At 33.6% G+C, this 12,120-nt stretch overlaps 1 protein-coding gene across 1 annotated transcript in view; it reads right to left on the bottom strand.

Annotated features, from left to right (window-relative positions):
• Nucleotides 1-3,077: 3,077 nt before the first annotated feature.
• The window catches only part of LOC127721493 (uncharacterized GMC-type oxidoreductase Mb1310-like), a 32,127-nt gene continuing 23,084 nt past the window's right edge, over nucleotides 3,078-12,120 (bottom strand). The window contains exons 9-12 of the mRNA XM_052228253.1: nucleotides 10,105-10,247; nucleotides 8,384-8,558; nucleotides 4,835-5,060; nucleotides 3,078-3,341 (exon numbers count right to left, since the gene is read on the bottom strand). Coding sequence (XP_052084213.1) covers nucleotides 3,188-3,341; nucleotides 4,835-5,060; nucleotides 8,384-8,558; nucleotides 10,105-10,247 — 698 coding nt within the window. The 3' untranslated portion in view covers nucleotides 3,078-3,187. The remainder of the gene's footprint in view (nucleotides 3,342-4,834; nucleotides 5,061-8,383; nucleotides 8,559-10,104; nucleotides 10,248-12,120) is intronic.

Here is a 12,120-nt window from a genome sequence, read left to right as displayed (position 1 = left end):
GTATAGGAAGTAAGATAATGTCGATTATCTCTCAGGAGTAAAAGTTTGGGAACTATTCCTTTGATCTTTTCCTTTGGTATTAAGTCCATGCTAACGATATCGTTCGTTTACATGTTCACGATTTATAAATACACAACAATATTTGGTCGGAAGGGATGTTAATTACGATGCCAAGCTCCCTCATCGTACAGCAATAATTGGAACAAAAATACCGAACTCCAAGGTAAATTTAAAACATTATCAATCAACGACCTCCCAGAATCGATCGATTAGATAAATTGGAGATTATGTGTTTGTTCTCCTCTGAAGTTTTCCATGATTGATTGGTGGTTGCTTAACGTCCTGTGACAAATATTTTCATGCATGTTCAGGACGAGAACAAATTAACAATAAATACCAAGCATACTATTAACTGGTCTGAAATTACTTTTTTCACTAGTACAAAATTATATGACATACGATGTCACCTGTTTAAAAGAATGACTTTTAGTGCATATTCGCATTCAAAGGAACACGTTTGGGTACATTTTATTGAGACAGTAATCTATCAACCAAAACAAACTACAATAGAAAACAAATTTGGACTTTAAATAAGTGTTGTCAATAACTTATAAAATACATTTTGTTGTTAGATTTTCATGCATGAGTATGCATATATACACGTTTGTTTAAAATAGGCGATTCGCTTTTAAGTGTATGATTTTTTTTTTCGTCGGCACTTATAAACTTTATGCTTTCTAAAGGTTGTGAATTAGCAAAAAGAAAATATTTTCATACGGGTTAATTGGTTATAAATGTATAAATATAAAGAAAACTACTTTCGAGGAGAGATACTGTTTAAAATATTTTTGAACGTTTTAAGTTTCTGTCGCATACCCTGGTATTAGGCCGGATGGTTATACAACGAACAGGATGTACTATAGGTTGGTTTTGTTAAAATTTAACACAACTATTGACTTAATGATATGTTGACTTTCATCAAGAATGAAACAACAGATTCACAAACAATTATGAACAGAAATTGTAGCAGTAAACACATGAATTCGTCATTGTCAGAGAGAAAACATGAACTTATTATGGTCTTTCATCAGGGGTCTGTTCACTAGCTTGTGTCACAGGTACATGTAGATCATCTTGGTCTCTCATTGGACGCTGGAGAGCATTCATGTCCTCCCACTCATTTATTATTTTTTTCCTGCTATTTTCGGTTCTTTTGGCAAATATTCTTCCATCAGCAGTGCAGTAGGCAGTTATGTTACCATTATATTTCATTTGGGCTAATGTTTGTACAAGCGTGGTTCTAAATTTGGTCAGATTGTTCGTGATAAATGTACCATTTTCATCATTTTTTAGTATTTTTTTATTGGAATAAACCAGATGTTTCTTCCTGTACGAAACAAATCTTGCGATAACTTGGGATTTACCATTTTTTGTGGCTTCTCTATTACATGGGTCCTGTCAATGTCATCAATGTTGATGTCTAGATTCATTTTATTTTGACAGATTTCAAGTATCAAACGATCAGTGTTAACTGGGTGCTGGATTTGACCTTGACCATCGACAGGGACTGGAACATTATGAAATCTGACACTGGTTCGTCTAGAATATTGCTCCGGATTTTCAAGTCGAGTCTCGAGATCTTTTATTTTATTATATTGTGAATCGAGTTCCTTGTCCTGCTCCTTAATTTGTTCTATACGGTCTTTACAACATTGTTCCATGCAGTGTACTTGAATAAACAGTTTACAAATATTCTGATTGTTATTTGCAATTTGTTTTTCTTGACTGATTATTTTTTCAGACAAGGGTTTTATTTGTTCCTCGACACAGGTTTTGACTTCTGCTTCAATAATTAAACTCAGAGCTTCGCTTAACTTTTCCTTCAGAACTGGTATTATGGTGTCTAGAACCTCGGGACTGGACAGAGCTTCGAGAACTTTGTTAGCAACACTTTTATTCAGACTTGTTTGGTTTTTTTCAATGTCTCGCTATTATCGCCGATAGAGTTGCGTCTACGGATTTGTCTAGTTTGTTGTTTTTGAGTACCTGCTAGGTTTTGAGGACTTTCAGGGTTACCTCGTTTACCACGTTTACCAGGGTTATATATTGGAGGAGTTGTATCTGGGTTTGGTTGTGAACATGTAAATAAAACTTCTTGCTCAGTGTCATTGTTTTTACTCATGGCGGTATCCATTTTGTTTACATCCATTGTGAGTAGTGTCCGAATGTTTTAAATGTGTAAGGAAAAGTCACTTGAAATCTAACTTCACGCTAATATTCGCTTTATATCAGCACTTATCTTAGTAATATAATATTACACCACCCATCAATGATATTACACTAATTATCCCATTTTTTTGGGAGGACTCGTTTAACCTGTCATTTCTGTTTGGTGCATGCTCACAGTCACTTAACCCCTACTTGGAGGGATTGTACTTGATTTTCATATGATGAAGACATAATCTTTCTGTCAGTTTAATTGAGGTCTGGAGCTGGCATGTCAGTAACTGCTAGTATTCCTTTGTTCATTTATGTATCATTGTCATTTTGTTTAGTTTCTTTTGTTACCTATTCTGACATCGGACTCGGACTTCTTTTAAACTGAGTTTTACTGTGCGGGATTGCTATGTGTTTCTTTATTCTACATTGGCTAGAGGTATAGGAGGAAGGTTTAGATCTCACAAAACATGTTTAACCCCGCTGCATTTTTGCGCTTGTCCCAAGTCAAGAGCCTCTGCCCTTTGTTAGTCTTGTATGTTTTTCAATTTTATTTTATTTATATGTTTTGGAGTTTAGTGTGACGTCCATTTTCACTGAACTAGTCCACAATTTTATTTAGGGGCCAGCTGAGGACCACCTGCGGGTGCGAGATTTTCTCGCTGCGTTGAAGACCCATTGGTGGGCTTCGGCTGTTGTCTGCTCTTTGGTCGGGTTGTTGTCTCTTTGACATATTCCCAATTTTATTATATGTATATATAGTTGTCATTTTGTTTTTTTTGGAAACCTGTCTCGTATAAACATTTGCATTATATCTTGAAAATAGTAGACTAGAAAAAAGGACACATCTTTTTTTTTTTTTTTTTAATTCTAAAGATTAGGATTCTGATTGCTTGAAAATATATCAGTGATATCCTAATACGTTGTTTTGCATATTCAACATATCTTCGTTGATAATGGCAATTTCACTCTAACAATCATGACTGCAGTGACCCCCATTATCTTGTTTGATTATATCTGCTGCTTTCTCTCCGATCATCATGGTTGGAGCATTTGTTTGACCAGATGGTATGTTTCTCATGACAGATGCATCAGCTACTCGTAAATTCTCTATTCCAATCACCCTGGATAATTAAATTATGAAATAACTATATTGTATTTGTTAAAATGTCGATGCCAAATGTAGATTTAATTTAGCGGATCTGGAAAGCCACAAGAAGTATTTAAGTATATTTCACTGGAATTCCAAATTGGCACAAATGATCCTGATTTATAATCTACGATTTTACGCATGTTTATACATGTAATAGGTTACTCATTTCAGGCAAAGTTTACCTAACTTTTGTTTAGTTATTCTTTAAGCACAATTTTGATCATATTGCTCTTTAGGTATGGGTGGGTGTTATACGTCCCTGGCGTCTAATTGATTTGGTATGAACGTTTCTGAGTCTGTTAAATCCAGAAAAACGCTTCGGACATAACATTGTTCTCAATTATTTTCATTTCATAAATCGTGCGTTAAACCTCATTACATATTTTTTTTAATGGAATGGTGCTTATTTCACTAATTAATTCATTTTGTATGAGTTAATTGAAAATCGAAAACATCGTCTCATTACAAAGAGCTTTAATTTTCAAATCTATAGGTCACCACATTTCATATATCCCAGCGAACTCCAAACAATAAATTCAACTGATAACGATGATAACAGAACGCTTGCTTCATATTTTGATTTTTATTTTATCGATATTGAAAAGGTTCATCTAGAATCTTCGACACAAATGACGATTTTAACTTTCCAATTATTAACGCCATATTGCTCAGCAATAACTTACCCTCTGTCGATATGTTACGCTCGTTCATGCTGTCAATGCGGACTTCATTAACATGAGTGTATTATTAAAGCAAAAGCTGCTCCAACATCATCATACGGAAGAACAAACATAAATCACAACTACATACAGTTCACGGTTACCGTCACGAATGAGTTGACCGATACTGTATGTCTGTGTATCAATCCCCTAACGACGTGTTTTCGCGTTTTAGATCTTTAGATACCAGACTAGTTGTCTAACCTATAAGCTTACCGAATAAGTTTTTTTCGCAATGAAGTTTTGTACATATTGTTTTCGAAAAGTTCATTTGCCATTAACCGATTTATTCTGTTATCACACACGTTTGAAACTAATAACTTCCCTTTCTTAATCACAGACTGGTTTTCTACCGACCAAATTGGCTTTTGCTCAGGCAAAGCATGATAAGTTGATATATCGTCGTTTTTACAAATTTTTAGTGAAAAATAAATTCCTGTTATCAAAAGTATTTAGCTTTTATTGTGTTATTGTTACTACAAAATGGCTTTGTTTCCAAAGCGAAAGAAAGAGATAAGATAACAAATACCTTAACACCTAAGAAATCATACCGAATTGTCGGAAAAGTCTGAATTGAAAAGTCCGAACGTTCCTGAATTTAAAAATGTGACAGTGGATTAGGCTATTAATTGACCTAAAGACTGATGCTTATTGTTTAAACTTTTAAGATGATGTTGCAATGAAAATGACCGTGTTTTACTTATATATATATATATATATATATATATATATTAATAAGTGATACCTCAAACGTGGATCCACAACAGCAGAGCGGTCAAGTGCTGATCCTATTCTACATGTTCCAACAATATGAGCTGCTGATCCTAAGAAATGTCTACCAATACACTTCCAGTAGTTATCAGAATCAAATATACTGTCATCGCAATGTCCAGGTGCATCGTGTCTTACCAAACTAGCACCGATAGATTGCCAGGCTTTAGTTTGTTCTAACGAACGCAAAAATCTTACACCTAAAACAAAAGTATAATAACAAAAATACCGAACTCCAAGGAAAAATTCAAAACAAAAAATCCTTTAACAAAAGGCAAAATCAAACACTTAAACACATCAAAAGAATAGAAAACAACTGTCATATTTCTGACTTGACATAGGCATTTCCTTATGTAGAAAATGGTAGATTAAACCTGGTTTTATAGCTAGCTACGCCTTTCACTTGTATAAAAATCGCATAAGATTCCTTGATCCGTATTGGAATTATTGGATACAGTTAAATAGAAAGAATGTATGCTATTACCTTTAATTAATGTAAAACAGAAGCAAGAGATACAAAATTGATATCCAAACTAATAATTTAAAAACAAACATTTTTGATTCGAGCTTTATTGATGAGGCTTTTTACGACGAAACGCGCGTTTGGTGTAAAAACATTAAATGATTCAGGATTATGAGCTTATTTTAATTTTTTAGGAGTATTTTTAAGAGTGACTACAGACATTGTGTAATTTTGATCTAAAACTGTCATTTAAATCTAATAACATATTTATTGACTGAACAATAAATTATTAAGTAATTGCCAGGCTTTTAGTCAATTTGTTAGACTTATCCATTGCCGTAATACTGTGCTGTCTAGACAATTTGCTTGCAGTTAATCAAGATCTGTTCAGACTAGTAATCAATTGTTGTTATTTTACTGTTCAAACAAACCTCATTCTACGTTGTCTAGAAAACTACTTAAATGACTGCAAGCGAATCGTCTGAACAGTTCCGTATGTATCACAGCTAATAGGTCACTGGAAATTGACTGCGAAATCGAACAATTTATTGTTGAGATTTTTCAGATTATGTTAAGATCGAAATGACCGTTTAATTTCAGACTAATATACATTTACTAGTGAGAGTTTATGTAAAATAATTTAGGCTTTTGTATTGATCTAGACTATAAATATTAGAGATGCAAGGTTTATTCCAATAAAACAGCATCACTACGACATGAATAATCATAAGACAGCAAATCCTTAATTCTAAAATAAACCTTACATCTATTTGAAAATGAATGTAGTAAAAGTCAACTTGAAAAGTGAAATTTAAATTCAACTCTCCTGTTGGATTGAAGTTAGAATGGAGCGGATTATAACAATTGAGTTAAGCCCTGGTCACACCTTACCGAATAGCGCGAACGGACGCCGAATGGATAACTTTTTTTTCAATCCGTTCATGTCCTCTAGACGTCCGTTCTTATCAAAACATTGAACAGACGTCCAACGGATGAAGTGTCCGTTGAACGTCCCGGTAGGCGTCCGTTTTTTACTGTACTCGTCCGTTCCGTTTCTGTTTTGTATCCGTTACTTGTCCGTTATACATATGTTGGAGGTCCGGTAGACCAATTCATAAACGGACTTCTACCGGACGGTTAACGGATAAAACGGATGTGAAATGGACATTAACGGAAGGATGACTTCAGAAATGCCATATATTGGTATGTCAGATTTCTGGAGTGTCATGAAAGTGTATTATGTATGTTGGATCTTGGAGAAAGTGCACGTCTTCACTATCAAGCAGCTCTTATGCAGGCCAGACTGAATTTAAAAGTTGCAAATATAAACCTTCTATCCGTCGAAAGGAGACGAAGGAGGAGACAAAGGAGATGGTGGACAATATCATGGCTTACTCCTGAAAGAGGACACAGTTTTGGTCTACATGACAAGCTCATGACCAAACTCAGGCGGGAGGATCGGAAGTCCTTTCTTACACGGAAACTTTCAAATTATTTTAATGTCACATGTGGTTTACATGTATAATTATTGCCTCCTTTAATTCTACGCTTATCTTGTTCATCTGTTTGATCTGTTACACTTCCGTTAGGTGTCCGTTTTATGCGGTACTCGTCCTTTGAATGTATGTTCGACATCCGTTCTGTCCGGTACGTTTCCGTTTCTCGTACGTGCATATCCTGTGTGTGTCCGTTTGGGCATTCGTTACGCGTCCGTTTTATTATTTGGTCAGTACACCAATGGAAGGATAAATATTTGTCAACTGAATACGTTTTTTGCATCTGTTTGGCGGCTGTTCGAGCTATCCGATAAGGTGTGAACATAGCTTTAGATATCATATTAGGTCAGATGTCAAACTCCTCAAACAAACACCTTGTTTTTCATCAGGTACTTCTTACTGAATTAGCATAAATGTTTACTCTGTTTTTGGTTGAATTGCATTTCTATTGTGACAAAAGTTCTTAGTCACACAGTAACTAAATGGTGAAACATTTTTTTTTAACTATTTGACGTTTATTTGTACCATAACACGTATCATCAATATTATTGTATTAAAATGAAGTAGGTACTTCGTCAAAGTCGTTTACTTAAATGAAAACTGATGTTTTGATTTGAGGACGCCTATTTGTAACAATGCTGCGAAAACTTTAGTTTTTTTTTTGAATTATCACAGTGTTGAAATCTTTGGGCAATTTGATCCAAAAAGGGCACGTAAATCAAAACCAACTAATAATTCAACATGACTTAAAAAGACAGTCGACTTACTAATACAATTAATCGCCCTTATAACTCTGGAAAAAGAAGAAACCGGATCTACTAATGAGTTATCATGACCAAAATCCTCAGTCAACTTCTTATACAATTTAATGACCTTGCAAAAGTTGAAGGATGATTTTTATCCGCATTTAAGGAGATGTTGTACAATTGCCAATGAGACAACTATTCACCAAAGTTCAAATGAAGTGGATGTAAGCAATTATAGGCAACCGTACGGCATTCAACAATGAGAAAACCCCATACCATATAGTAAGTTATAAAAGGCTCCGACATGAAAAATAAGATACAATTTTATAATACAAAAGAAAAAAACCCGGCATAATTTATGTTACGCTATAAAATAGAACGAAAATATAAGCAGGAAAGAAGATCAGCACGACATGATCAACAAATAAGACAGTATGGCCGAAATAAACAGTATTCATATTTATGTTGATACATCTTTTTAAACTGCAACGGAAAGACTTTACATGCAAAAATAAATGTCCAGAACTGATCGTTAATAAGTTAACATAGATAAAGTCGTCCACTCGACTCCTCATAAGTAGTATTGTCTTTCAACGAGTATATTTTCCCTATGTCTGCGGTTTGGCAGAAAATGTAAAATGTTTAATGTTGATGGCTAATAAATTAGTAAGACAAAAGAAAATTTTCAGCTTTTTTGTCAGATACCCAAGGACACCTCCGTTATGGTACCAATCATATATAAAATTGCTAGGTAAGCAATTTTGTCATCTAGAAATTAAATTAATAATAATTCATATATCAAGTTCAGGAAGGATTACCTTTTACAAACATTTTTATGTCGTCTGCATGGGACAGGTATCTAGGATCTATTACTGGATATTCAAATGGGTCTTTACTTGACAGTCTAATTTCTCCAGTACTTTTCGGTGAGTGCGGAAACAATAAAACTTGGAAGCTAGTTGAGTTGGCGCGTCTAATAAGTTCTGCGCGAATCTGAAAAATAGTTCTACTCAAAGAACATTATTTAAATGACTACGTCTAATACTTAAGCAAGTTTAAACTTTCATGTATGTAAACGATCTCAAAGAAAGTGTATTTTTAATTACAAACAATAATAGTTGAAAATGGGAGATAAGACTTAAGAGTATGAATACAAAAGAGATGTGGTATAATTGCCAATGAAACAAGAACGCAACAGAGACCAAATTAAGTGGATGTAAGCAGCTATCTATAAGTGTACAGTCTTAAGTTTTACAAACTGTAGGTGTATGAATTTATATAACTCGAAGATCAATTTTAGTCCTAAAGCATTTTGAATTTTGCATTTAAAATAATGTCTAGCTTATTTAACATTGCATTACAAAGAAAAAGTAATGGCTATACCTCTTATATATAAATTCCTATTCCAAGCAAATTATTTTTTTATGAATGAAAAAAATGACGATGATTCAGACAAATAATTAGTGTTCATCGGATTCACCTGGCACACAACTGGTTCAATTATCCTTCGGTGTTTAGTGAGTTCGTATTCATCAGTCTTTAGTTTTCTATGTCATAATCTATTATTGTTGTTAGTCAATTGTTTTTATTTAAATGTTTTTATTTCATTGAAATGAAGCTACACTAGTGGCATGCTATGCGTTATACAAAGAAACATCAAAATGGAGGATATAAGTGACCAAAATAAAACTCTTTTCCATTACTACCAGTTCTTATCTGTTAACATTTTAACTATCGATATCATAACCTATATGTCTTATCTGTATCAAATATTGGTTACTTTAAAAAATATAGTAGTCTGAACATAAAAATAATTTGTTAACTATAACGCCACTTTTTCTGTATAGTGACAGTCATTTCATTTTAAAACTAGACCTTATCATGGTTTGTGTTGAAAAAAATTTAACTTACCTTTAATTACATGTAAGAGTGCAATGGTTCCTGGAATGTTGGTTATACACACATAGATACTTCTGATACACCTTTTTTTAATTTCCTTTGTTTTTGTAATAATCTAAAAGGACTTTCAACAAGGCTTCGTTAGTGATCCCAAGGCCGTAAGATTTTATTTGATACCAACGTTTCCTAAATACTTGACAATATAACAGCTATACGTAGGACCTTTTTTTTTAAGAATATGAAATACTTTTAATAAAATGGTCTTTCTGACCGAGACCTAATGAATAGTTCTATTTAAAAAAAAAACAAAAAAAGAACAGAATGACCGTTTAATTTTCTTTATGATGTAGAATTTAGATTTGTGTAAGAAATAACCATTTAAAAGTAAAAAAACAAAAAGACCGAACTCCAAAGGTAATTCAAAACGGAAAGTCCTTTATAAAATGGCACAATCAAAAGCTCAAACACATGAAACGAATGAAAAACACTTTCATATTCCAGACTTGGTACAGGCATTTCCTTATGTACGAAATGGTGGATTAAACCTTGTTTCTTGGCTAGGTAAACCTCTCAATTGTATGAAGTCGCATAGAATCCCAGTATATAGACAAAACTGAGTAAAAGCATGTAATTTTCCTACCACATCTTTAATCGCTGGGTTGCTCGCAGACCCACTTTCAAATGCACTCTCGAGAAATGCAAGCTCTACATCAGGAATTTTCCTTTTTGGACGACTTAAACTTTCAAATATCTGACCAGCAGTCCCTGTTGTTGAATATATTCCTGAAAAGAATAACAAAATATTATAAATGCATACACAATCACATACATCCGAGGCTGCAACGTACAACTAGAGTGGCTATCGTGTGACTTTAAGGAAGTTTGCTACTCAGCTTCACAATAACAAGCTTTTCATAACACTAGTATATATTGATAGGGGATAAAAAAAGGAACCAAAAAATCAAAAAAAAATATATAGGTCAATGTGACTGTTTTCGAGATATAAGTCATTGAAATTTTTGCGGGAAAATGTTCTCTCTTGATTTTTTATAGATTTATCATTGACAAGTTTAAGTTCTCAAAAGCTATTAAAAATAACAAAGATTTTATAAGACTTTTACAGATGGCTTATAATTATACATGTAAAAGATTTATAAAAAGAAAAATGGGGGTCATTGGCCAAACTTTTTTGAAGGCATTCAAATGGATAAAACCAGAGGATTCCGAAAATCTGACAAAAATCCCAAAAACATGACAAGCAAACATTCTTAAGGGAAATGACCTCATCATAGACATCAGGATTTAGTTCTGTCGAAAGTAAAGGACAATAAGCTTTAGTGTAGTCTGAATAACACATTTGTGTACTATTTCTCACTACATTCGATCGAGAAAAAAAACCGACAAGATCCAAGAAGGTATGACACTAGTTACAACCTTTAAAACTATATCTTATATATCAAATACGACATATAAGTTTAATAATAAACATAAATACACATCCACGGCTCATCAAATAATGCTTGAACACACGTATATCATTTTGAGCCTATAACAAGAGTAGATGGTCAGATAAAAAGACCGTACGGTTTTTAAGTACTTACACATGTTAAAATGTCCTGATTATTAAATGAACGGACAACGAGTTAAAAGTATTTTTTACTTGTTTAACCATTCAGAACGTACATACCATATTTGTTTGCGCATCAATCATGAGGGTCTGGATGAAGGTCCTTAATTTCTTTATTCTTTAATTTTGTAGAATATTTTACTCTATTCTTTTTTTCCCCTTATTCTCTATTTTTGACTTATGTTGCTTATTTTACACTTTTTTTTGTGTCCCTTATTCTGCACTTGTTTTAGTTTCTTTTGTGTAAAAGCCATCCTGACCCTCAGCAAAGTCTTAAAGCCCAAGTTAACGCCCTCGTTCACATTATCGTTTGTTTACGCCATATTTCGGCGTTTACATGATCAAAATGAAAATGTCAACTGACTACTCTAATCAATTTGTATCTTGTGTTTGTTTACTCGGTATGTTTTTTAAAACATAAGTCATTTGGCGAGTTATTGATTGAGCCTGAAAAGAAACGCGTGTTTAATTTTGCGTTAATGTGTTGTGTAAACTTATGAAAAAACTGCATTTTCTTCAACGAACTGTTATCTTATGTTCATTTGCAGTCAATTATCATTTTTCTACATTGGCTAGATGTATAGGGAAGTGTTGAGATCTCACTAAACATGTTTCACCCCGCCGCTTTTTTGCACCTGTGCTAAGTCAGGAGCCTCTGTTAGCCTTGTATGATTTTTAATTTTAGTTCATGTACATGTTTTGAGGTTTAGTTTGGCAACAATTTTCACTGAACTAGTACACGTTTTTGTTAAGGGGCCAGCTGAAGCCCGCCTCCGGGTGTGGGATTTTCTCGCTGTGTTAAAGACCCGTTAGTGACCATCTGCTGTTTTCTGCTCTTTCATCGAGTTGTTGTCTCTTTGACACATTCCCCATTTCCATTCTCAATTTTAATCAAGATATGTTCTTAAAGAAATAATTCACAATACTATCAATATAAAAAATGGAAGAATACGCTATAAATTTATTACTTTGGGATACCATTCGGCATACTTTGTTAATAGTGAACGAAAAAGGTAAACATGTTACATA

Source organism: Mytilus californianus, unplaced genomic scaffold (assembly GCF_021869535.1).
Source record: "Mytilus californianus isolate M0D057914Y unplaced genomic scaffold, xbMytCali1.0.p SCAF_12, whole genome shotgun sequence".
NCBI lineage: Eukaryota > Metazoa > Mollusca > Bivalvia > Mytilida > Mytilidae > Mytilus > Mytilus californianus.
This window is presented reverse-complemented; position numbering and strand designations above follow the sequence as displayed.